This window comes from Mycteria americana, chromosome 1 (assembly GCF_035582795.1).
Source record: "Mycteria americana isolate JAX WOST 10 ecotype Jacksonville Zoo and Gardens chromosome 1, USCA_MyAme_1.0, whole genome shotgun sequence".
Taxonomy (NCBI): domain Eukaryota; kingdom Metazoa; phylum Chordata; class Aves; order Ciconiiformes; family Ciconiidae; genus Mycteria; species Mycteria americana.
This window is the reverse complement of record NC_134365.1, coordinates 16,388,092-16,415,573: the sequence shown is the minus strand read 5'-3', so window position 1 is coordinate 16,415,573 and position 27,482 is coordinate 16,388,092. Positions and strand designations below refer to the sequence as shown.

Below are 27,482 nucleotides of genomic sequence, written 5' to 3'. Positions count from 1 at the left end.
GACTTCCTTCTCAAGGAGAAGTATTGATACTATCAGTGCATTCACAACTACCTGTTTTTTGTTCCATGTTATTTTTTCTAAGATTAATTTTTAGGGATGAAGAGTCCAGTGCATGATGTCTTTCATTGTAAGTTACTAACTATCTACCTAATTATTTACTTGTACTATAGGAAGAAATGCATGAAATTTAATTTAATCTACACATTTATTTGTGTATATACCTATTAACTCTGATGAGATAGTATATTGGGAGAGATTTATACAAATAAACCCAGAAACTCATGAACTTAAACAATCCCTTTAATACAACAAACATATCCAACTTTCAAATATAAACTGGAACCAACTAACAAAAAAGAAACTCAAAACAACTTTCTGAATGCCAAAAAGGGCTTATGCAAAACAGTGCACATCTATTCGAGGTACCGTATCCATGAAAACAAAAACAAAACAAACCCAACTATCTACATTTAAAAAGAATTTTTACTTAGCAAGGCAAAAGAAGTTAGGTGGCACATACAGTGTAAACAGATGTAAACAGTGTAAAGATACAGAAGGTCAGTACCAACCAACCGAAAACTTTGGTTATGAAAACTGAAATAACCCAATATATTAAAGAAAAATAAACCAGAGGCATGCAAAATATTTGTTAAAATACACTCATCCATGTGAATAAGTGAAAGTCACAAGCTAGTGAGATGGATTTAGAAATGCAGTTTTTCTTCTTTCTGTATTTTCCTTAGATTGATTGTCATTCAATTTTCCACTGAAGTGGACTGGCTGATGAAAAGCTTTCAGCCTTCTTCAACACACTGGTAACTGAATTTTTGAAGACTCCAAACAGGCATTACAAAGGAGGTTTAGGCAATTGTGGTTTTATGATATATCATGATATACAACCTCAGGCAAATGCTACAAGCAAATGGTGCATGATGTGTTACCATTCTGGAAGGCAAAAGCTTGGAGAACAGTCACGTTGCTCCAGATGGAATTGAAAGATTTTTGAGTTTCTCCTCACAAGAACAGTGACAATCTCCATGGTAAATTGGGTAAGCCACTTAACATTTTCTTTGCAACACAGAATATTTTGGCAACCAAGACATATTAGAGGAATCTGAATAGCGACCCGCAGTGCATGTGCTTTTCAGAAAAATCAAGTTTTGTTTCAGATATGCATCAGGAGCCTAAACAGCACAAGGCTTTCACATCGAAGCAACTGTACTGATGCCATCCATCTTAGATGCACCTACAGGTCTTTCTTGTCTTCTGCTTCATTTAAACTATCCTGAAAAGAGACAGATTAAAAATGATTTTTTATGTTTGGCAAGATCAGAAACTGTTGACTCCAGATACCACATTTTGCCCCCTTGCAATCACACCTGATTTGTTCACTATACACCCTTCAAAGTTGTAGTCCCATCAATACTACCCCACATAACACATGCACTTCTGATCCTAGTACATTAACAGCCATGCAGCTGCCTTTTGCTCCCTGTTTGTGTTACAGCTGAACTGTGCAGCAAACTCAGCAGAAAACGTTTTCTGCTATCAACTGATTTATCCTTAGGAGCTGCATCTACTGTGTGCTCAGTACCTTCTGTTCTTTCCATTCAGAGGTAAACACAGAAAACTGTAAGGATGTGTGTTCTAGACCACAAGACTGTTAGAAATGCAGCAGGACTACTACGGCTCATTACCCAAGGAAGCACAACAAAAGACAGGACATGCATGGTGGTCTTAATTCGAATACAGAGATCAGCTGACCAATCTCTATAGAAGTATAAGGTGAGGCTGCAAATCAGTAAGTGGCTTCACAGAGTACAGGAAAGATTATAACCAGCTCAAATTTGCCTTTTTAAATTTTGTTAATACAGGGCCAACAAACAGCTCTTCTTGGAAAGCAGGTCACCATAATTTTAACATCAATTACTTATTTTCTCCCAAGACCATTACTTGTAAACAGGCTAACTTTTTTTAATTGAATTTTGGTTGAATTCTGAGGCAGACGTTACACATGGAACATACAAAAACCTGTCAGACAACTTAAACAAGCAGGGCTCCCAGCTCTACCAGAAATAATTACTGTACATATTATGGGTATTATAGCCATGTGCATATGCAAATCCAATCGAACTGCTAAATCAGCTTTTGCTTGCTATGTTTCTTTTTATTTTGTACTTCAGTTTGAATTTTTATAGTAGCCTGGTTTTAGCCTAGGCTGTTTGTTGGTTTTGTTTTTTTCTTTTTGTTCTTGCATATCAATAGTATTGCAACATTTATAATCCAGTATTGCAAAAGCATGTTTAAAGGACAAACAAAATAAAATTACTCTTATAATTGATGTGTATACCACACACACACTACTCCTATCATTTTCTTACAAGGTTTCAGTTTGATCATCACATGCAAAACTATGTGAATCTTATTTCCCAAGTGATAGCAAAATTGAGTCTATTGATAACCTGAGCTTTGTCACCTGAAGTGCAAAAAAAAATAAAATGCTAATAGCTTTGCCATCCAGTCCTTGAAAAACAAAATTCTACTATTTTGATGAAGTTTAATGAGTGCTGCCCATTGTAACTTTATGCTATACTAAAGATTTTCGCAAATTCTCTTGCATAATAAATACCCAACAAGCAGAATTTTGCTGGTACAATTTCAGAACATGGTGCTCATATAGCGATCCAGAACCACCTACCTGAAGCCGTTCATATTCTTTCATCAGACGATCATATTCTCTTTTAAGGCCTTCAGACTGCTTTTTAACTGCAGTCACTTCATTATTTGCCTTGTGGAGAGCTGTAAGATATCAGAATTAGTGTTTTAATTATTATCTGTACTCCTGCAGTTTCTCAGAGCCCTACTTATGTATTAGGGCTCCACTGCACTAGACAGTCCTTCCTCTAAAAAAAGCTTAAGTTTAAAACAGAGCATCACAGATGGACACAGGAAGAGATGTACAGTACGGGGCAGGGGGAAGAGTATGACTTGTGTTCAGGAAGAGCAGCACAAGGAACAGGAAGGGACTGTAGGAAAGGTAAGGGCAAGACCAATAAACTGTTGACAGAGGTGATGTTAGTGATGACTACAGCATTCTGTCACATTGCAGAAAACAGTTCTAGAAAAACAAAACTCTACAACCAAAACCGTCAGCCCTCTTAAAACAAAGAGGGAACTCAAACACTGCACAAAATTTTAGCAAAGCAATGGAGGTTGTCTATAAAATGGGGGGGGGGATAATACATTATTATAGGAGCATAGATCCCCTCTTTTCACCCTGTTATATATTTTACCATGCATGAGTTAATTAATTAGAAACATCACTTTATGGATGAGAAGGCAGAAATGGTGATGGCAGGACAGACAACTGTGAACAGGTTTTTAATATGAGAGAAAGTAATTATTACTCTACTCACAATGTCAACAGCAATAAACTGAGACCATGTCTATGCTGCAGTACAAAACAGCCCAGGACTCCATAGGGGCTAATTTACAATGCAGAGTAAATCAGCATAAAGTTTCATAAAGCCATTACTCCTAAGCTGTTATGTAAGCATTCAAGTAAGGTCATTTAGACATTTTTATATTCCTCTGCTGTATCTGCTGCAGCAGCACAGGCATACCCTAAAACTTGATTTATTCATGCTAAAACAGAGAAACATTGTTAATGACCTATAAGGCTGCCTCACATAACCACATTTAAAAAACCCCAAGTCTCAATGGTACAAATAAAAAAGAAACATTTGCAATTTTCCTTATTGCAAAAATGTGGATCTATCCTTCGACTGTGAGCTCCCTGAGACAGACTGTTCTTTCCCAGAGACCTCCAAGAGACTCAAGAATTGCAGCATCTCTGTAAGAGCCTGTTCTCAAAAGATGAGGAGCTAGATGTGTTTTTTGTTAAGCACCTAGCTACAAGCACTCTGGTCTGAACCATGGTTCACTTTGGGAGCTAGTTCTTGAAACATCAGGACACGAGATTTGACCACTGTCCTACACGCAAAGAAGCAGACTCCCTACCCCAACGTTTCTGCTTTTTTAATTAATTTGAATATATAGATTCAAAATCATTCTCATTTTAAAAGTCTGCAAGTGGTTTTCCAGTAATAGGACTTTTACCTAGCCTGAAATTCTGGTCTACTGAAGTTAATTACACTTATGTCTATTGATCCCAACATGGTCAAAAATTTATCCCATCTCTTTACATCCTTTCTTTCATTTCCATACTCTTGCACAGATCTCCTTCATCCTTTAATGCATTCTTGACAGCATCAATACAAAAACCATTTTCTAAAGGTTTTGGTACTTGGGATAACCATGATTTCCACACCTCCGACAAGTCAAACCCCATTGTATTTACTCTCTCTCTGATCTTGCTACTGTTTAAAAATATTCAACAGTAACATTTGGAAATCACTCTAAAATAAACTTGTGACAATTTGATAAGGCTCTGATTTTTAAGCTGTAGACAAAAAAACCATATGCATATGCCATTTTGCCTCTTCAGGAATCTGCTCATTAGAAAACTAAATTTTGCCTTTAACATTCTTATACGTAGTTACAGTAAAAATTAATAATATCTCATTTCTGAAGAAGTTGTAACTCAATGTTATTGATCTAATACTATTTAGCTGTTTACAAGCAGCAGCACAGTACTTTTAGTTGCAACTAAAAACTACTGTATCTTTAAAACATGAACAAAATATCTAAAAGTATCTGCAAACCAAGAAAGTAAACAAGCCGCTGCATTGTTTCAATGTTTTGACCAAAACAGATGTATGACAGGAATACCTCGCCTAACCCTAGAAGAAAAAGCAAAGAACAGATTGTCCTTTCCACCTGTGTTGGCTATGGACAAAAAAAAAAAACCAAACACCCAAGACCCAAGCCCAGACTCACTCCTGTTGGGGCCACACAATAAAAAGGAGCATCCTTGACAACATGAATTCCCCAGTGTGCCAACTTCTCTGGATGCCTTCTTGTCAAGCAACGGAGACCATCTGTACTTCACTGCTCAACTATTTTGCCATTGCATGAACACTGCAGCGCAGCCAAGTTGATTGTACAGGTATATTGTTTGTCATATGGATCGTATCATATGAACACTGATCCAGCAGAAAACAGAAGATCCTTTGTGCAAACAATACAGTTATTTCTGGCTTCCCTCTGGCCTGTTACTTTGCCTCACAGGAGACAGAACAGCTGGACTGGCAGCAAGCAAAACCCAACAGCTGATTGTTCCTACCAAGTAAATGCATGAGCAGGCAGGAGGTGGGAATGCTGCTTCTATGTTAATGCAACTAATAAGAGGAACAGTCAGTAAGTCCCAAAACTGGAATCCAGTCTCAGTACCAAGAGGTAGGCCATCCTTTTTCATTCCTTCCCTTTCCCTTCAAAGGAAAAAAAAAAAAAAAAAAAAAAAAAATCGACAAAATATTCTTAGGGCAGTATACCAATGAAGACATTTATGGAAAACTTTATCCCTTTACACTTAACATGTGACTAGAGGTCCGTAAACTAATGTAACATGCACAGTCTGGGAGAAGTAGAGAACTTGTCCTTCCTTTACCACATTCTCTGTATCCTGTTCCAGGATAGATAGTTCAGATTCCTCTGAAGTCAAAGCAGGATGAGGAATAAAATTACTCTGAAAGAGGTTACCACAGCCCAGTAGCTGTAGCATTTGTATTATCTTTTCATTTCAACAAGGACAGAGAACTGAACAGTAAAACAAAACCAAGCAGCAACAAAAGCAACCAATGATTCTTTGGGCATTTCCCTCACAACTACTAGTGCCGGTCTGACTAAATCACTTGAGTTACAGTGCTTGCTACTAAGGAAACGATCTGGAACTTAAATTAGCATTGCTCACAATACATGACTAAAACCCAAATGATTTGGACTAGTTTAAGACTAAGAAAGATCCCTCTCTTTTAAGAATCTTCAAATTGAGAAAGAGCTATTCACATTTAAGAATTTAGGCACTGACGGGACAAGAGATTTGCCAACAAATACGCTGTAAAGCTGGGAACACAACTCCAGTCAAGTAATTCCATACTAATTCTGAATTCTCTCCTTAAGATGCAATAGTCAGATAAAGTTTAAAGAGAGAAGGTAGGGCCAAAAGATTACACACAAATTTGCTCCAAGTACCTTTTGCAACCTCAAATGCAATTTTGTTACAAAAGGGATGTTACAACATCTTCAGGTGGCATAAACAGCCTTGTATAACAAAACCATGCTTGCTGTATGCAGCGCCATCCCTTTGAATCAACAAATATGAATATCAGCTCTTGTTGCATGTGACTTTGTGCAACGGCTCCCACCAAGGTTTTTCAGTTAAAAAGTAAGCTTAAATAAGATGGACTTTGTTTCTAAACCTCCCTCTGCCATTGGCTAAATAACATGAGACTGTGGCCATTTCTTTTAACTTGTAAGCCGGGAACAGGAGATACAAAAGAAAGCTAATAGTTTGGGGTGGGTGTTTTTTTTTGTTTGTTTGGGTTTTTTTTCCTTTTTTTTTTTTTTAAAATGGAGTGCTTCAGTGGCGCTCAACGTAAACATAGTTTTCATACACAGCACTAGCCTGCCTGGCAACACAAAGGCTGAGCTGAACTCTCACTGGCAGCAACAGTTCTATGAAATGTATTCCCAATGTCTGTATTGTTTATATCTAACACCTAATAATCTTAGCATTTGAGTTGTACATCTGCACATGCAAACTTTCTAGAATAGTCAACAATTAAAGGCTATTTTGAAACCAGCCCTCCACACAAATTGTTGCTCTCTTATTTCTGTCTTCTACAGCTCTATGCAACCATGAAACAAAAAGCACTCGTGACACATTCTGTACACAAAACAAACCTAATTAAAGGATGCACAGAAGTTTAATCAGAATTTCCTCCTGCCCCACTGTATGCCTATGACAACAACATATATAAATACAGAGTATTTTCAGGAAAAGTTGAACTAAGGTTCAAAAGCACCTAAATGACTTTGGTGAGTCAGTACACATTTCGCACAGTGAAATCCTAACGGGAGAGACAAAGAAACAGTCTTTGGGTTTTGTCTCAATGTGGCACTACGGACTCAGCTCAGAGATGCCATAAGGTCACAGCTCAATAACTGCACACAGGTGCTGGGGCCCGCAATGCCCATTATGCTCCATCAGATGCAGGCAGAAGCTTTAGGTGCATGTCATTTGTCATGAAGTATTGTTAGAAGAGTGAGGCGTCAATGAGCTGGATGGGAGTCTGCCACCAGTGTGTTCTGCTGCAAGACTTGATCAATACTAGTTGTTCTGTGTAAGTTTCTGTTGTGTAAGTGAAGCTGTAGCCTTTACCATACACTAGGACAGTGTCACCAAAGAAATGACCCGAGATAGAAGGTGGAATAGTACAGTACTGCAGAAGTCTCTCTCTGCCCAAAGTGTCCCATAATAACAAATAAACTTTTTGCACATCAGCATTTCCACAGTGTGGGATCTGTGAGCAAGAAAAAGTTAATGCACCAAAAGTCCCGTTCCTGCCCCCAACCCAAGGATCACTGTAAGGACAGCTGCTTTATGAAAATTCTCTCATACTCTGACATCACCTCCAGTTGCAGATAGCTTGTTTTCTCGTAGCTTTCTGGATAATTTTCAAAACTATCAAAATGAAACGGTATTATAGCATCTCTTCTTTCCCCAGAAGATTCCTAGAGGTCTGAGACCAGCAGCCATACTGACAGCATTTAATTATCTGAATCAATATTTTGTTAGAAATTTTGTCTAGTGTGTAGCAGGAGAAACATTCTCACATTTGCACTGGGTGCTCCTAGGAGTATATATATTTATTTCTAGGTATCAGTAAGACATTTTTCGTAATATACAAGTGTATCAATAAAATACCATCTTGGAAGGTTTCTAAACAGTCATGTTATTACATGTCCAGGTATGCTAAAAATGGATTTAGGCTCTGAAAGTGCTAGCCCCACTGCTGGGTGCCTATAAAGCCCCCAGTATGTGGGTCTGCAATAAAGTGGTGAAGAACTAGCCCCCTTTCCTTCACTTCCACAATAAAGCAAAAAAGGGCATCAAGGGGGATAGGAAAGTCAAGCCTGAGAAGAAAACAAATTTGGCCGAAATCTGTGTCACACATTTCCAACCTTTCCTCAGGTTTTAGTAATTTCACTACTCAGTCTCTTTGTCTTGTATTTTCATTCTTCCTCCCCACCTGCCCAGAGCACAGTAAGTGGCAAAATGTCTTAACTTAGGATTTCACTTATGGTTAGGTAGACAAAAAAAATAAGGTAGACTGCATTTCCTGTAAAAGGTAGAAAGCTGATGAACTAGAGATGAGTGTCCCAAAAGTCTGCAATAATTACAGTCTACACTATAATTTCAGTCAGAACTTCAGAAAGAGGAGATACACAGTATTTTCTCTGCCAGAAGTTGTAAATACTGGATCAAAACCTTACAGAAAATTTGGGTCTCCCCTGAAGTCCCAGCACTAATCTGATACTAAACTGCGTCATTTAAACATGAAGCAGACTTATATTTAGGAAGCAGACTTAAATTTAGGACTCCTCCTGGGTGCCACTCTATTGAGGTAACCCACCTTTCAACACGTGGCCTAATATAAAGTAATATATCACCCTATCACCATGCATAAGTAGCTTAGCAAACGTACCAGACCAGAGCAATGGATATTTGAAACTGCTCTGTGAAAAATATTATACTTGTTTTTTCATCCAAGCAGCAACAAAACCCAGAACCCCAACCAAACAAGAACAAAATCCAAATTTATGACTTTGATACTATAGCTGAAAAAACAAACAAAAAGAAACCCCCCAAAACCCAAACAAGTAAAGCTCTCCTTTTTATACTAGTTTTACTTTGTTTCATGAGTAGGTGACACCCCACACACTCTTCACTCCCTTCCCCCTCACAAAATATCCCCAAAATTTCATGGATTGGACTTTGTGGACACAAAGGAAAGGTTACTTTAGTCATGTGAGCTCAGTGGCATGAAACAAATTGTTAAAAAGAGGTAAAACAAGCTTTTCAATCTCAGCTTTGATATTGTGTAATGCATTGCTCACACTTAGTGAGCATGAAACTCAACATTCACCTGGCTCAGTTGCAGAAGTTTCAAAAGAAAACAGTACATTCGATTGACATTAAATCTCTAACACTCCATAGAAAGCTGTGTCTACAGATGTGGCTATTATCAAGTACTTTAAGCTTTCTGGCCATCAGTTTGCTCAAAATAACATATAAGAAAACTTGCAAAAAATAAGATAGACATACCATAACACCATCTAGCTGACGATGGTAACTAACGTAACCACGGGGTTTTCTGTTTTGGCAGTGAGGGGGATGGCATCAGGGGAAGGGTTGTAAGTATTTTCCTATTCATTCCTTAAAAAGACCCTCTCCCCCACTTTGCCTCTAACAAAAGACTCAAGCATGCCTTAATTTATACATCCTTTGGATGGACAACAGCCCACAGGGAGAATGCAGCTGAAGCAGCATGTGGTAAATCTATTTATTCCTCAGCTTTCTCTAGCATTCCTCACTGAAAAGCTTACATTATATTAGTGTTACATACCACCAGTTAGTTTAAATAAAACATATGCATTTAAGTTTTTCATTGATCCTGTCACTTCAAAGGCAGTTTTCCCCCCTTTCTTTGAGAAAACAGCAGGAGAGGGAAAACCCACAATCAAACCTGCCTGAGAATGTGAACTAATGAGATCCTCTATTTAAAGATTCTTGTTGCTTCAAGCCCAGCTGAAAACAGCTGTTCTACAGTTCTTGTTTGTCTTCCCAGTGGACAATGAAAAATAATTAATGAAATATTTGTTATTTTTACAGCTTTGTAGCAGTGCCATGCAATATGAAAGCAGGGCCATGTTTTGATGACAACATGCTATCCACTACCATGAAAATCTGTATTTTGTTACAGTCTGAACATCTGATTAATGCTTAAGGTCACAGGCAGTGTTATCTTAAAAACACTCATTTCAGACAAGCAGGTGTTCGTAAGCATGACACACCTTGGCAGATCCCAGTAAGGCAGAACCAAACAGGTAAAATCTGCTTCTATCTCAATCTGGGTTGCCAAGAAAGCAGTTTTGAAAACCTAAACCTTAAACATGGAAGCTGCTAACAAAAGTATTATGTTACAAATTACAAGACATGTTTCCTTGTAGACGGGAAAAAAAAAGATTAAAAAAAGCTAACACCTCTGCTGCAGGAGATATATAAATTCAGAATACTAGTCAAGGACATTTCTGCTATCTGACTGAAACCCTACTTTATAGAAAAAAGCTCAACCACATACTTCCCCATTTTATACAGGGAGAGTGGCTGATATGTATGACATGAAAGATCAATCTCATGCCTATAAGCAACCTGCAATTGATTGCATATCCTGGTCAGACAAGTCAACACCACTTAAATAGATCAGTTCAATTTATTAATAATTACAATTTAACTAAGGTGTTCAAATTACACTATGCACATTTTCATAATGAAAACATTTACTAAAATACGGGGATGGCAATGGCATGTTTTTCCAGTTCCTAGGCAAATGTAAAGGAACCCCAAACCAAGCGTTCCGCAAACTGATGTAGTTAATGCTACACGTAGAATACATTTCTGACATCCAGTGTTGAAATCTTTTTCTTAATTGCAAAGAAGTCCTACCCAATACTTACCATTTGATGTCTTCTGTAGCTCTGCTTTCAAATGTTCAATTTCCTTCTTCAACTTTTCATCAGTTGCTTCCGCTGAGTCTTTCTTTTTACTGCTTCCTTTTTCACTCAAGGCCTATTAAAAACCACAGTTGCTACAATTAATTTTGTTTTCCTTAGTCTGATGTTAATGCCAAACAACCAGAGAATGTCAGCCTTGATCTTGCTAAGTGACAGATTTTATCAAGTGCCAACAGGACACAAGCAGATACGCAGTCATTCTAGGGGGGAAAAAAAAAAACAAAACACAAAATAAAAGAAAAATGCTCAATGTTTTGACAGTAATGGCATACTTGTAATAGTATGGCATTATCTCCTGTGTAAGAGTACTTTGTACCTCTGCATCAAGCCCACAACTTCTGTTTAGGTTATAAATAGCTTTTCAAGACATACACTGGGACTGCAAGTTACAGAACACTGCCATGTTTATGTACAACTTGTTCTAATAATTTATTCCAATTTAAATCATGTAATACATCACAAATCTCTTTGTAGGTTTGCAGCTACTTCTTCAGTCTTCAGAATACCTCAATACCCAGATTAGATTTCCACTGAAATTCAAGAAAAAACTAGGAAAGAATTCAGTAAGAGCCCTGTAAGTACTAGACACAAAGAGCAGTATGCTCCCCGTACTCTGAAAATGTTGGCACTACTATACTTATGCACACTCTTACTATTAAGGCAATTGTTATTGAGGACTTAAAGTATCTTATGTTAAGGATTAGACCCCATAATTAGACCCTTTGCTCATACAGCCTCTATTATCCAACCAAGCATCATCTCTGTTACAAAAATGGCAAAAGCAGTGGAAAACACTTAATGGGAAAAAGAAAAGTAGAACAACTGAGATGAACAGCTATTAGGTGAACTCGTGGTATCAGAGTTTACTGGGCACAGGTGGGAGCAGAGGGGAAAGATTACTTTAGGAAGAAGGAAAGAACTGTTTATAAAGACTGGTAAACAATCCAAAGAAAAGAGCTGAAGAAAATTTTCCAGAAGCAATTTAACCAAAGAGCAGAGATTGCATTTGACTGCTGGTAACAAAACAATAGCTAATCTGTCATGAAATTGGCCACAGATTGCCTCCTTTACTTTGTGCTCCCCTCTTTCTACTAATACACAAACAGTTATTTCTGTAAACTTTTATCTTAAGTCCTGTGCTCCATGGAACTTCTGAACAGGAGACAGTGCAGAACTAGCACACTAGAGTAAACTTACAGTATTTATACTTACAGCCAGTGCCCTATATGCTCTTGCCTCTCTCTGATGGTGGAATGAAGCACGCTTGTAAATGAACACAAATGCAGAGGCCAAGCCACAGAGGAACCTAAGTCATAGTATCTCTATAAAGTTAAAATAAACCAATTCTGAACACTTCGCATCTCCAGCACAATGAAGATCCAGCCACAGCATGCTGGCCATACCTGTGGCCACCACTGTTTTTGCAAACCATGCAAACACACACACAAATAGAAACAGACAGGAATACAGTTTCCAGCTTCTGGCTATCACTTACAAGCAGCTAAGAGAATGCGTTGCTAAGAGAATGTGAAAGCAGAACAAAAAGAGGACTTTTGGCCAAATCCCAACAGGACAGAGGAAAAAAAAAAAAGTACCAGTATGCAGTAAAGAGACAAATTCCATGGCTGAGGGAGGGAGTCTGGATCATTTTGACAAAATACCAAATCCCAAAATTTTGGAATAGTTTCATACTTGGGAAATACCTAACACACACTCTAGTGATCCTTGTTTTACAACACCTCTCAAACAACTGGATTTTTTTTGCACCCCTTCTCGTACTTTTTGTCCGGAGTCTGTTCTCTTTGTCTGAAGATTTATTACAAAAAAATTACAGTGCTGGTAACTATAGACACTGCTCCAGACAAACTGGAAGGAAACCTGTGCACACCTGCAGTGAGTTTTGTTTTGACAATGTGCCAGACTGAAGACTGCTGTAAAAGCCTTCATACCCTGGATATCTGCACTCTAGCTTACGGTTCAGTCTCTTCCAACAGAAGTCAAACTAACCAATTATGAGAAAAGATTTCATACATTTATCTTTACTATCTTTGCTGACTTCACTTCCTGCATACAACTGTACATTGAACACAACATTGAACCACAACAGACGAATGATAGCTTAACTTTCTCCATTATTCTCATAAAAATAACATATCTTTGGTCCATTGGTGGTTCTTTTAAGTAAGAAATTTTTGGTAATATCCTCATTAATACTACGGCAGTGCCCTACTGAGAAAGGAAGGTATTAGGAAATTGGCTGACCCACCATAAAAACAGATACAAGAATACAAAATACAATAAATACTAGAGACCAATTTTACAAGTTAGAAAAGATATTTCAGGACTGGAGCAAATCCTATTTAGAAGAAACAGCCAGCACAAGGACACCTATATTGTAGGCTTCTCTGTACTGGACTGCTATAGCCCTGATCTAAACAGCCAACTGTTTAGGATAAAAAAGAATAAAATTATTGTCTCCCTGTACTTCACTATGATTAAATTCAAAGAGATATTTAAGAATATAATACTACTTCAATGAAATTTGTACTGGAAAGACATAACTTCATTTATTTGGATTACTATAGTTTCCTTTGTTAATAAAATGCTACTGAAATTTGTATTTGGTATTCTGAATTACATATTTTAAGAACATTGCTCTTCCTTTTTCCACCAGAAGAAAAAAATGAATGAACATTATTCAGTAGCAAACCGTCCCCAGAGTATTTTGTACTAACTACTTGCTGTATAAGGAAATAACTAAAAAAGTTCAAAGATACCTCCTGCAGCCTTTCATTCTCAGCCAGGTATTTTTTGGCTGCTTCAGTAGCATCATTTACTTGTGTTTCCAGAGCTGCATGAGATGCCATCCCTTTTGCCAACTGAGTAAGAAGGGTAACAGTACGTCTCAATACACTGGTGAAAAAACACAGTGAACAGCACAGTAATTCACAGCACAAATTAAAAAACAAACAAACCCAAAACAACCCCTTTTCTCTCTCTCTCTGCGTTAGATGTGAAAACAAAACCACAAGAGGACTGTTTAAGCACCTGAAGGGAAACATCCAGGCTCTTCGATGATAAATAGTAGTAAAGTAAGAGACTGAAAAGATTTTCATCCATCAAAAAATCTGATTTCTACCTGATGCAGAATCTCCCTCCTCCCAAACCCCCACAGCCTTTAAGGGGTCAGAGACATGCTTAAAGGCTGAAAAACTCTTACATGACCTAGTGTTTTAAGTAGGATGGATCTCTGAATACAAGACCCAAGCAACATGTTATGGTAATGAGTACAATGGAAAAAAAAACCCAAACAAAACCCACAACTTTATAAAAGGGCTTACAAGAATAAAATTAGCAATGTGAGCATATCAATCTTCAAAGTACTCTGCCAATACTGTATAAATCAGAACATGCATGAATGTCAGCACTCATGGCACCTCGATCTAATCTTTGCAAATACTTCCCTTGATTTGATCTAGTGATTGCCTCTTTGCATCACTACTTTCATTATTCATCTTGAAGTCTTTTGAAGCAATATGTTGCTAAATCAAGGAAAGGCCAAAGCAACATTGAATTAAATTAATTCCTGTAATATAACTATCTCTTCAAAAGATATTTGAAAATCCAAGTAATTGGCTTTCTCATAACTGAAAGCGTATTAATAGACCTTTTGGCTTTCAAGGTAAGCCCTCCTCCCTGCTTTCTCATTGAAAGCTCATTTTCTTACTTTTTTGGTTTTAATAAAAAAGTTAAGGTCCCTGTATCACTGCTTTTCCAAGGGTTGGTATGTTTTACCATTGCTTATTCATTTATAGATGCAGCAGTCAGGAGTCAGTAAAACATGATTACTAAAAGAGAATCACATAGGTTGAAAGGGACTTCCAGATGTCATCCTGTCCAAGCTCCTGCCCAAAGCAGGGACAGGTAGAGCAGATTGCTCAGAGGCTTGTCCAGTTGAGTTCCCACTGTCTCCAGTGATGGAGATTCCACCGTCTTTCAGGGTCCTTGTTCCAGTTGTTTGACCGCTCTTGATAGTGGTAAAAGTACTTTTTCTACAAGTTAGAATTTCCCAGGTTCCTGGCCTGTTGCCTCTTGTTATTCCTGTGTGGATCCACTGAGAAGAGCTGGCCCCATCTTCTCTACCTCCTGTCACTAGATGGCTGTAGAAAACAATAGGATCTCCTCTTCAGTGTCTCTTTTTCTGGCTGAAGCCAAGCTCCCTCATCCTCTCCTCACAGGTCATGTGTTTCGGACCCCAACCTTCTTGGTACCCCGCTGCAGTACTCCAGTGTTTTGCAGAGTCAAAACTGGACACGGTCCTGCAGCTGCAGTACCACATGTGCCAGACAGAGGTGAATAACCACTTCTCTTGACCTGCTGGCTACACCCTTGCTATTACAGCTCAACACATGATTGGCTGTCTACCAGGATTCCCAGGTCCTTTTCTGCAAAACTGCTTTCTACCCAGCCAGCCAGTCAGTCAATGCCCAGCCTGGATGCTGTACGTGGTTATCCTATAAGAGGACAGACTTTGCATTCGCCTTTGTTGAACTTCATGAGATTTCTGGCAGCACATATCTCCAACCTGTCTAGCTCGCTCTGAACAGCAGCCCTGCCCTCCAAGATATCAACCGCTCTGATTTGGTACTGTCTGCAAACTTGCTGTGAGCACATTCAATCCCATCATCCAGGTTGTTTATACGGACATTAAACAATATTGAGGCCAGTACCAATCCCTGAGGGGCACCAGCTGGAATATGCATTACTAACTATCACCCTTTGAGCCCAAAGGCCCAGGGAATTTTCCACCCACTTTTTCCTCTACTTCTTCAGCCCATATCCCTCCACAGTTAGGCTATCAGGATACCACAAGAGACTATGCCAAAGGCCTTGCTAACAGCACACAACATCCACTGCTCTGCCCTTTATCCACACAGCCAGTCATCTCATTGCAGAAGGCAACAGGGGTGATCAGGCGTGATCTCCCCTCAGTAAATCAGTGCTGGCTGTTCCAAGTAATTGTATCCTTCATGTCCCTGGAAATGGCTTTGAGTAAGATTTGCTCTGTAACCTTTCCAGGGAGGTGAGGCTGATTAGTCTCTAGTTCCCTACATCCTGCTTTTTGTCCTCTTCAAGACAGGTGCAATGTTTGCCTTTTTGCAGTCACCAGGATCCTCTCCCCTGATCACCATGATCCTTCAAAGATGACAGAGCATGGCCTTGCAATGACATTGGCCAACTCCTTCTGCATGCAAGGATGCATCCCATCGTAGGATGTCACGGACTTGTAGATGCCCAACCTGCTTAAGTACTCCCTAGCTGCATCTTCCGCTACTGTGGGTAACGTTACATTCCCCACCGACTGTCCTATAATGCTCAGAGAATTGGGAGGCCAAACAGCAGACCTTACCAGTAAGAAACAATGTAATGTAAGGTTTGTAATGAGACACTCAATGTCTCAGTCTTTTCCATATCCTTTGTCATTTGGTCCCCTGCCCCACTGAGCAGTGGGCCCATGTTTTCTTTAGCTTTCCTTTTGTTTTCAGCCCTTCTCATCCCTCTCTGGCTCAGCACGGGGTAATAGGGGGCCAGACGAGCCTTGGCAGGCTCTCCACATCTCCCAAGACATGAAGTCAGATTAGCAGATGGGTGCCTCTATCCCGCCTAGGGGACAGTCTCTGGTAACTATGACCCTTCTCTTTTCTGCGCAGACAACTGGTGGACGAAGGCTCAGCTGACCCTAATACCTCCACTGATAAGAGGTCATTTTCCTCACTTGTACCCAGTGTGCTGCAATTGCTGAACAACAGATGGAAAAACACTTTTGTTGTGTTGCCAGAAGTGACAAGCTTCCAGCCTCCTCCACCTTGGGAATCATCATCTACCACTCCTCTGGAATTCTCCTGTTGGCTGATGGTGACAGTGTGCTTTCCCCACCCCCAACCTTTATCTCCTGTAACCCTGCTGGGGTGATAACCACCAGTGGTGGTCATAATGGATGCACCTGGTCATGATGGCTGCATCCGGCTCAAAGTGGATTCAGGAGACAGATAATAACACAATAGCCTAGGGCTATTGTACAATGTGCCCACTAGAGAAACTAAAACCTGTGGTCGGCATGCAAATGTGACTATGAGTCCATCATCTTACCCCCATAAATAGTGAGCAGCCCAAGAACCCTTTGAGCTCTCCTGCATGGCAGCAGGCTGCACACCAGGATCTCCCCTCGAGTAGGGATGTCTTTCAAGGTTACTCCTTGAGGTTGAGAGATTCCTTGCCGCAACAGATCCTCAGTAAGTGACTAATAGGTAAGATTTCAAAGTTTAGCTTGCTAAGTGATATAAAGGATTGATTGCACATATATAATCCTTTAGACATAAACCATTGACCAAGTCTGGGATGAGGATTGGCTGCACCTAGACTCCTCTCTGAGAAGGAGTTTAGAAAGCAAGGGGATCCTTTTCTGAACCTCATGACTCAATGGAAGGGTCTCCCTGACAATTTCATCTGACCTTGTCCTCTATGCAGTAAATAATCAAGTGTACCTTGCCATCGAGTCTTGTTAAATCACTGTTCTATATCAATGAAGTATATTTTTGCTTCTCTCTTACAAGTGAAGTGCACTCTCACTCCATCCACAAGACTGATGTGCTAAAACGAATCAAAACCGACCCAAAGAATGAACCAGGGGCATCCAAGTACCCATTCACACCTACATGTGGTCTTAACTTGGTTGGGTGATGGTAGTAGCAGTGTAGGATGAGGCAACCCAAGGAACACCTTTTTTTCCTTCTCTGACAGACATTATGCCTGTTTAACAGATAAGCAAAATAGGTCTACTAAAAAAAGTCCTTTGATCTAGCCACTATTGTAGGAGCATTTATTTCTTCTAAATCTTGGTGAAAGGCCAGTAGCCCAAATAAAGGCCTTAAGCAAACCTCTTCAAGAGCAGAACTTTTATCCACAGTAAAATCTATTAGGGCCACCTGACAAGTTTTCTTCCTTGAAAGCCGAGTGGGAGTAGGATCCTGAGGGACCAGCTTCCAACTCCAGTGTAGGACACAATCCAGCTATTCCTCTCTTGGAGCAGAGATCACAAACATTATTTGTGCAGATTTACTTAACCTTTCTGAAGAAAGAAAAAGAACATGATTCATTCCTATCACTATTGTGCAAGGCTACAGCCACCTTTGTTTTGTCCAAAGTCTCCCTGCTCAAGTTTTGTACAAATTTTTCCTTGACACTTCTTTATGTGGAATGCTCCTCAATGATCAGCTAAAATGGCCATACATCACTCCAAGAGGAAGAATTTTGTCAGAAGTCTCTGATTCCAGGCATTTCCTTGTTCTGTGTTCCTCTTGCATATCTAGCCAATGTCAAGCAGCTCACTGAAGAAATTCAGAAGAGGGCCAGCATTCTTTGCCCAGTGTCACCATAAAAATGTACAAATAGGAAATCATCTGACCAACATGTCTGTTGCCATTCATTTACATTATCTGTGTCCAATTAGTTCATGTGCTCCTTGCCCAACTAAGAAGATCTGTAGGTTGTTGTGGCTACTGTGAAGATTCACAGATAGCCTTGACTGCTACTGCTGGGCAGTTCAGAACTGTCCTTTCCCTTACCCTGTTTTATTAGCTGTGTCTAAACATCCTGAAAGGGATACCGCACTTAAGATAATAATATCATAGTAGGCCAGTTGCCAGAAAGTGCTTGATCTGAAATAATATCTGAAACTTTCCTTGGAAGGCAGAACATTATCCTACAATTCCTAACTTTGAGCTTTAGATGAAGTGGTTCAAGTCAGACTCAAGCTTTGCTTCTTAACACAGCAGGATGCAATAATACCTTCTTGTAACATATTGAGATTATTTTAACAATACTTTAGTTTGAGATTTTTTTTAATTCTAGTTTTCCATGTTCAAAACAAACATAGAGCATAAGTTTAAGGAAGGAAATGAGTATTCCCTGAAGACACTTCTCCTGCAAAATACATGTTTTCTCAAACATTCAAAATGTTTCTTTGTATGTGTTGCTCACATATCCTTCAAATCTTCAAACATTTGTAAGATATTATTCTCCCTGATCTTACTTGCCTCATAGCAAATTTGCTCACACTTAATTCTTTAATCTCTTGAAATCGGCCTTCCGATCTTTTTTATAGTTGCATTACTTTGCGTGATAGTTCCTGTAAGAAACATGCTACGTAGAAATCAGAAAAATGTTATACTTACAGCCAAAGAAATAAGGAAAAACCTGAGAGATAGAGGTTTCTTTGCGATCGGAAGAGTTTCATCTGAATATGATCAAATGCATTGGTATTGATATTTGCAGCCTTCTCATTCACATGAACGGCCGAGTACTTCTTAACTTCTCTAACAGCATCTACAAACAAAAACAGTTTGTTCTTATTCACATCTGTGGGTATGCACGTATGATAAACCAGACATAGTACTAGAAATATGTATTTGGACTTTCTGCTCAGCAAACAGGCATAGGACAAACAGTGACATCACTTATGTTATCCATACATTTTAAAGATAGGTCTTGAAAGATCTCTGAAGCGATATGATATATTTTCAGAGATTGCCAAACCATTGCCCAAAACATGCTTGAACAGTCATTTCTGACACTTGCACCTAGCCACCAGGGTTCAGGCCAAAGCAACACATCCTACAAATGCTACCAGAGACCCTACAGACAGTGTCTAAATGTCACTGCTGACAACTGAATTAAAATCCAGCCAGTGGACAAAGAGTGAGAAAACAGGAAGAGAAGGAAAAAAGAAGAGATGCCTTCTGAAGTATTTGCCTCATCTGGAATTTGTTAGATAAGCATGTATTTTAGTAATGACAGAAGCATCTACTTTACGCTTGAATCAGAGAAGGAAAAAATGATTTCTAACATCCATCAAAACAAGAATACTGTAGTAAGACAGTGTTGAACATAAACAGAACAGAGAGGGTAAGCTACACCTCAGCTTTCTTTCATCTGCCTTTCATCCATCTTTCAGCTTCCTTTCATCCATCATATACTCCTGAGGGTTCTGCAGAAGGGCCAATACACTGCCAACACTTTTCAAAGGACAAAATAATTAATTAGGACTTACGTCTACATAACAAGAAAAGTTAACCCAGTTAAGAGTTCATATTACAATCTGTAAACTTAAGGTCATCATACATACTTAAGGCCAATAGAGCACCTAAAATCTCCTCCTGCACATCAACAAAAATACACATTTCATAACACATCATCAATTCTTGCAGAATATTTTGGCCATGTGTTATTAAACTGCTGCTGCATTTCTCTAAGCAGACAAAATCAACTCCACAGAAAAGCACACGAGAGTTACATCACTTAGGAATGTCTCTTACATTCATAAATTACTTAGAGAGAAAAAAAAAAGACTTGAAGTGAAACTTCAAACAACACAATGAAGACTAAGACGAAACAAAAGTCCATGTACCTGTGCTATGGGAAGATTCTAGTCCTGGAGTAACCTATCATCTTATGCTATGGGGCAAGCACCTCGTCACTGCTTTACTTTAGCCCAAATCTATCTTTCCACAAAATCAATAAACATCACCAACTCAAAAGCAAACTTTGGTCAAAATTTTCAAGTGGTTTTCAAGGAGAAGAAATTAAATCCATCTGTTCTCAATCTTAAGCCATTTACTGACAGACCTACTTATAAAGATAATACTAAAGACCATCTAAAAAAAAGTTTATTTGCATTTCCAGTATTTTTTTAATATTAGGAATATAGTATTGCAGTCTAGTCTGACTTTGTTATATATCTAGTGCATCTGCATGTTTCTCTAAGCAGACAACAAAACCATGTATTTTTTCTTTGTATTTTAAGTAGCTTGGAATTAAATAGCATTTTCATTGTAAGGCACTTGAAACACTTCTCTTTTATCCACGGAGAAGAACAACTTCTATCACTGAAACACAGGAGAACTATTTCCATCAATGAAGTACAGGAGATACTTACCACACAAGGCAGTCAGGACAGACATTAAATGAAATCAGTCAGACATATGGTCATCATTCAAGCTCCAGTTTCACTAAAGCTTTACTCCTACTTGATAGACCTTAGGATCTACTCATAACAAATGTAGCCAACAGCTGGTTTGTATCTGTGCTGAGCAAAAGTACTCCAATAGCCCAGTGCTTTGATATATTCTTCTGGTCTTCTATTTCAACAGCAACCAAGAGAAAGAGCGCCATCTACTGCATATCAAGCAGCTCAGCCAAATTCGGGTATCAAACATTTCAAGTTCATTTACGTGTGTTAGAAAGTGAAACCAAGCAGCAGCCTAGACCAAGCTCCATCTTTCCTCCTCATTCACTACTATATTACTATTGCACTGGGATTTCCAACACAGATGCAGTAAGAGCCCTCTCCTCTTCCATTCTATTGTATAATTTTAAACAAATTAGCTGATTTACATTAGGCTTGAATCCTTTCAATTAATCTACTGCCATGAACTCCATATACCAGTGTTTTTTTCCCCATTTGCTAAGAAATTATTTAACACTTACCAAGAAACAAGACGATCAGTAAAACTATTATTGTAAGGAACATCTTGTTCCAAAAAACTGCCACTTTGCTCCATAGAGGAATCATAAAAATCTTCTGCCATCTGTAAAATAGCATTGTGTTATTCAAAAATAATTAAACACTAAAAGAAGAGCATAATAACCTCACAGAAGAGAGCCTTGTTATTGATATGAGACTTATGTAAAGTCTCTAAACAGCTGCTTTAATTGCAGTACAATTTAGGTGTATGTAACTTTTCCAACAACACAACTTGCTTGTCTCTTTTATTTCTTGTCAATACAGACGAAGACAGTTGGTTCAACTTGAAAACTTCTCACATGATAGCAGGTACTCTCCAGATATGTTTTATTTTAGCTTTTACTTTGGCTAGCATTACTTTGTGTTTGGTCCTGACTACAATAAACTCAGGGATGGGGTAAAGACTGTAAAAGCCATTCCATCATTTTTATTTCTACCCACTTATACTCCTTGTTGCCAAATAAAATAAAAACCCTCCACAAATTAAGATCGTCTCTACCATCTTTCTTCAGAAGGCTTATCTTTTACATTGATGAATCTGTATAATTATAAAGTACAAGAATTGTTATTACATCCTAACTTGCAAATGACAACAAAAGGACAAGTCTCATGTTTATATTTTGTCAAGTGTTAAAACTCCTTTCAAGAGCATAAATTTGTTGGCTAAGGAAGCAACTTCAGAGGCCCAATAGTGGTGAAGACCTTTTTTTTTTGTTTAAACAATCAATTGCCTATTCAATATTACTACATGGAGGGCTCTGCAAGAATACACACTTGCAGCACAAATGAAGAACATCTGATGTGCTCAAATGAACTGAAACCCACAAGAGACAACCACAAAGCAGCTACTTGTCCTTTGCTGCAGGTTAGAATCAGTGCTACTGCATAAATGAAGTAATACCTAGTTATGCCATTAGGGATGTAACACAGGCATGCTAGTCACCACCTGATTATATCAGGTAAAATCTCCAACTTTTGCTAAGAGTATTTACATTTTCCAGAGAGTGTTTGTCATGGTTTAGCTTCAGTCAGCAACTAAGCACCACACAGCCACTTGCTCACCAGCGCCCCCCCGCCCCCCGCTGGGATGGGGGAGAGAATCTGAAGAGCAAAAGTTAGAAAACCATGGACTGAGATAAGAACAGTTTAATGATTGAAATAAAATAAAAAAATAATAATAAAAAATTGTAATGAAAAGGAAAACAGCGAGAGAGAGAGAGGGGAGCAAAACCCAGGGAAAAACAATAAACCCCAAGTGATACAACCACTCACCGCCTGCTGACTGATGCCCATCCTGTTCCTGAGCAGCAATTGCTGCCCCCCGGCCAACTCCCCCCACTTTATATACTGAGCAGGACACCATATGGTATGGAATAGCCCTTTGGCCAGTTCAGATCAACTATCTTGGCTGTGCTCCCTCCCAGTTTCTTGTGCCCCGCACAGAGCATGGGAAGCTGAAAAGTCCTTGACTAGTGTAAGCACTACTTAGCAACAACTAACATGTCAGTGTGTTACCAACATTATTCTCATGCTAAATCCAAAACACAGCGCTATACCAACTACTAGAAAGAAAATTAACTATCCCAGCCAAAACCAAGACACTGTTAAAATTTGTCCTTCAACAAAGCAGCTTCCAACCTACTATGAACCTAATTTAAATTAGACAGAAGTCACATAAATATAATCCTCCCAAATTATAATACTGGCCACCACTATTCGTGTACCACACTTGGCAGTACAGTTCTGTCTTTTTGCGTACTTGCATTTTTACATTGTCAATTTACTTATTCCCCAGGAACTTAAAAGCTTGTTAGCAAATTTGAAAATGAGTTCATTATCCAAAAAACGTGCAGGCACAAAAGAGGCAAACAATGTTTGATGAGTGACAAGCGAGTAAATCAAAATTTTAAAGAACAGCAGTTTCACGTCTGTCTTTAATCATGCATGCTTTACCACTCTGACAGAATCAGCTCCCTGGTCACTAAGATGCACAAGGCAGAGCTGCTGCCCTCTGGTACTGTCACAGCAGCTAAATCTAATCTTTAACCACAAGATTCCTGTGACAGTTTTGTTAACAAGATAATTGAACATGTCACATAAAGGATAAGGCTATTTCACTCTTTCAGAAACCACTGTTCAAAGGAATAGCTGAATGCTACAAACCAAGGGCAAAAATCTATCCTTTGTATATAATTAAAAGCACTGTGTTTAATGTTTGAATAAATTTTGGTAACACTGCAGGTTATGAATTTGCTTTTCAGCCACAAAGACTGGATTCAAGCCCTATTTATGTCATAAGTGAAACCTATTTCAATACTCCCAATGTACTGTGCATGTGTCATCAGCCTGCAGAAATTCTTGCAGCTGGTTTCCTCACATAAGCCATTAATAATCTGATGATTACAACTCCCATAATACTTCTCCCTTCTTACATACAGTTGCACTTTTGATTGGAAAACAACAGAAAATACGAGAACTCAATCTATGTTGAAATGCTAAACTCCTCACAAGCCAGCTTGTAAAAAAATCAGAGGTTAAATTAGATTTTAGAACAGTTTCAACTTCTGAAGTTGAGGAAACATGACTAATCATTGGTATCAGCTGTGGATGATCCAACCATTTAGACAATTCTCCCACAGATTTAAGTAGTTAAATTTAGACTCTCCACACTGCAGCATTTTGGTTTAGGTTTTGTTCCTTAACATATTACAGTAAAAGCTGCATTCTTCATTCTAAATATATCTAAAAATGCAGAAAACAAACATATAACAGTTTTTACACAACACAGACAGAGGCAATTTTTTTTTTAAAAGCTTTAAGATTTTATCCTACTTTTTTTTGAGGGTTACTGATATTCTGGAAAGAAATCATAACTCTGTTTCTCTTGCTTCTTGTAGAGAAGCTAGCTTGCTTTATTTCTTATAAAGAAATAAAAATTACATTACCAAATTTGAAGAGCTACTTACAGGCTTAAGTCTTAAGATAAGGTTGTAAGCTAGGTCTTTGCATACAATAAAATTAACACATTTTGTTTCTTTCCCTTACTAAGGGCATTTATTTTACAAGAATTAATTATTTTTCTTAACGTTTGTGTTGCATTCCAGAAGTGTTATTATTTTGTTAATCTATTTATAAGTTTATAGAGGCCTTTATTTCAGTAGTCCTGAACCTTTTGCAGCAAGCTGAAGTCTGCATTTTTTAAAACAAATGATTACAAATTTCTTACAGCCTTTACACATGCTGTATGCGGTTAGCTTTAAATATCAGATGTCTCTTATCGGTTCAGCACCCACAATGCCTAGAGCACACCAAAACGTTGTAAAGCTGCTCCTCACAAACTTGACAAACAACTCCTGAAAAGGCTGCACCGTCCTCTCATTTCTTACTGAGCTCATAGCAAGGGAAGCCAGACGACCTCCTGGGTGCTGGCTACTCCAAAAAGCCCCAAGAGCAGACTGGGAAATGACATCCCACTTGCTGAAGCAAAGCAATGGGGCTCATCCTGAGAACCCCAACTGCTGCTCAGATGAATCAGCAGTGTGTGTAAAGTAAACATAAAGCTCCTTAAAAGAGGCTTATGATTCTTGAAACTCCTGACGCTCAAGTCCCTAACAGTATTCCTTCAGCTTAGTCCACTGCCAGTTTAAAATGCAGAACTCTGTGTTCATAAAAACAAAATGTAAAATAAACCCAAACCAGTGAGAAGACAGAGCTGGGGTTGTCCAGCACACCGAAGTCCTACCTCAGCGGAGAAATAAACGGCAGGCAGAGCACGAGAATTACTGCTATTTCACCGTACAGAATGGTGGCAACTGCCGTCCACTGGAAAGTCATCGTCCCGGCAAGGCCTGCGGAAGAAGGAGCGGCTCAGGCGGGCCCGCGACACCCCAGCCGGCGGCCCCATTGCCACGGCGGCTCCGGCAGCCCCGCCGGGCCCAGGCTGCCTCGCGCTGGGCCACGGAGTTTCGAAGGGAAGTACTTCTAAGTAACTTAACGGCAGCTCCAGATGGGGGGGGGGGGGGGGGATGTCCCTCTGTACTGACTTCCCTTCCCGAAACAGCCCCTAGCGCAGAGCTCGTCCGCCGGGGGAGGGAGGTGGGGACTGGGACCTCACCGCCGCCACTGCGCCCAGCTCGGCGGGCAGGGCAGGGCCCGCCGGCGGCAGCCCCCCATGAGGAGACCGCAGCCCCACCTGTGCCGCAGGCCGACGGCTCCCTCCCGCCACCCCGCCTCCAACCCCTAAGCGCTGCCCACCGCCCCCGCTCCCCCCTGCACAGGCGGGGAGGCCTGGGGCCCGCCCCGGGCCCGTCCCATCCCCCCCTCATGGCCGCTCGGCTTTCGCAACCTCCTCCGCACCGGCGCCCGGCTGAGCCTGATGGCGGCGAGCCGCTCTCCAAAGAGCGGGGAGCGGGGCCTTGCCCGGCCGAGCGGGACAGGGCTGGGAGCGAGCGAGCGAGCCGGTCCTTCCCGCCGGCGCTGAGGGGCGGTGGCGTTGGCGGACTCCGCCCTGCTCGGAGGATGTAGGCCGGGCCGGGGCTGAGTGACACGACGGCCGCAGGTGGGGGGCGGGAAGCCGGGGCCCGGGCCGGGGCGGAAGTGGCCGCCGTCCCAGCTGGGGAACGGTGCGGGCAGGCGGGAGGGGAGGGGAGGGGAGGGGAGGGGAGGGGAGGGGAGGGGAGGGGAGGGGAGGGGAGGGTCCCCTCTGGTCCCACCCCGGTGGAGCTGGGGGCTCCCCGCCATCTTACCCCCTCCCCGGCGGCCATCCTTGCCTAGCGCCCCGGCTTCCCGGGCTCTGGCAGAGGGCCCGGGGGATGACATGCAACAACGACTGCTGAAAGGTTTGTGTGGGGCAGCTGGAAAGCCGAGTCTGACGGTAGGCGTGAATTTACTAAGGCACCACACCTCTGTTGGAAAATGCAGGGATCTACACGTAGAGAAAGGTTTAAAATTAGTCTCTTTTTCACATTTAGGGAATGGTTGTAAGCATTTTGCTGTGGGATCTTGCTGTGATCATCCCACTGCTCCATGACTTGAACTTACTTGATCGGGGACTTCAACTCTGCTCTCTAGCATGCTCATTATTTTCTGACATTCAATTAAAATACTGTGTCCACCTGTCCATCCCCCTCCACATATTATACTACCTTAATGTATTAAGATCCTGTAAATCTGTTTTCTCAAGCAAAATAGGCCCAGTATTTATGAAGACACCACAAATAACAACCAAACAACAGTCTCAAACACTGTCAAGCAGGCCTGTTTGGACCTCAAAACAATATTCCTTCAGGAAATCCTGTTCTATCCTTCTGTCCTGTGTGGTGCTTTTTATCAGCACAGCAAGGCTCCAAGCACATTATTTCCATACCCATTTTCCCATTTCTTGACCATCTCTTTTGCCACCCTTGTAACTCCCCTTCTTTGCCCCTGCATAACCCTCCCCTAATCACTTTTTCCTGTTGTTCCTAGTTTTGCTGTATCTGTACCCACATCCAGTATTTCTAACACCGTTACTTGGGCAGTCTTGGCCTTACATGGTGTTACTAAGGTACTGATACGGTTATCGGGCACTCTTGGTCCTGCAAGTTTCTAGTTCTGAAAGGACCCTCAAAACTACTTTCCAGTTATCTGTGTAGTTGTTTTTCACATAACTTCCCCTTAACCACTGGTGAAATGCAGCCATCCCTCCCAGCACTATCTGCAGCTTTTGCCAGCTTCTCACACTGTTGCATGTCCCATTCAGCAATTTCTCATGTCACATCCAGGAGTTTTCCGCATCCTGTTCAGTTAGGTCAGGCCAGGGCCCACTCAGCAGCTTATTGACTTGCCTGCAGCCCTAACAGATCCTGAGGTCCTGCTGGTGGGAGAGGTTACCTTGTCTAGCTGGGCATCACCAGCCCTCTTGACACAGCTACCTCCTTTTGGGAATTCTGTCTCAATTAATTTCCATCAAAACGAGACAGTAGTTCTTTGTTACCCTAATCCATTAGAACTGAAATGCGGTAGGAAGTTCTTGCATAAGTGGTTTTGAGCAGAGTTGTTTGCAGCTGCTCACAATCTGAAATTGTTTACATTTAAAATTTACCAGGTCTGTGGCCTGGGGATGGAGCCAGTGTGTTAACATTTTCCTAGCTGCTGCCAAGCA

General features: G+C 40.3%; 1 protein-coding gene across 1 annotated transcript in view; it reads right to left on the bottom strand.

Moving 5' to 3' along the window:
* Positions 1–282: 282 nt before the first annotated feature.
* Positions 283–27,482, bottom strand: part of DUS4L (dihydrouridine synthase 4 like) — a 39,129-nt gene continuing 11,929 nt past the window's right edge. The window contains exons 7-13 of the mRNA XM_075491994.1: positions 25,083–25,188; positions 21,304–21,404; positions 18,993–19,143; positions 13,536–13,671; positions 10,702–10,813; positions 2,699–2,799; positions 283–1,285 (exon numbers count right to left, since the gene is read on the bottom strand). Coding sequence (XP_075348109.1) covers positions 1,247–1,285; positions 2,699–2,799; positions 10,702–10,813; positions 13,536–13,671; positions 18,993–19,143; positions 21,304–21,404; positions 25,083–25,188 — 746 coding nt within the window. The 3' untranslated portion in view covers positions 283–1,246. The remainder of the gene's footprint in view (positions 1,286–2,698; positions 2,800–10,701; positions 10,814–13,535; positions 13,672–18,992; positions 19,144–21,303; positions 21,405–25,082; positions 25,189–27,482) is intronic.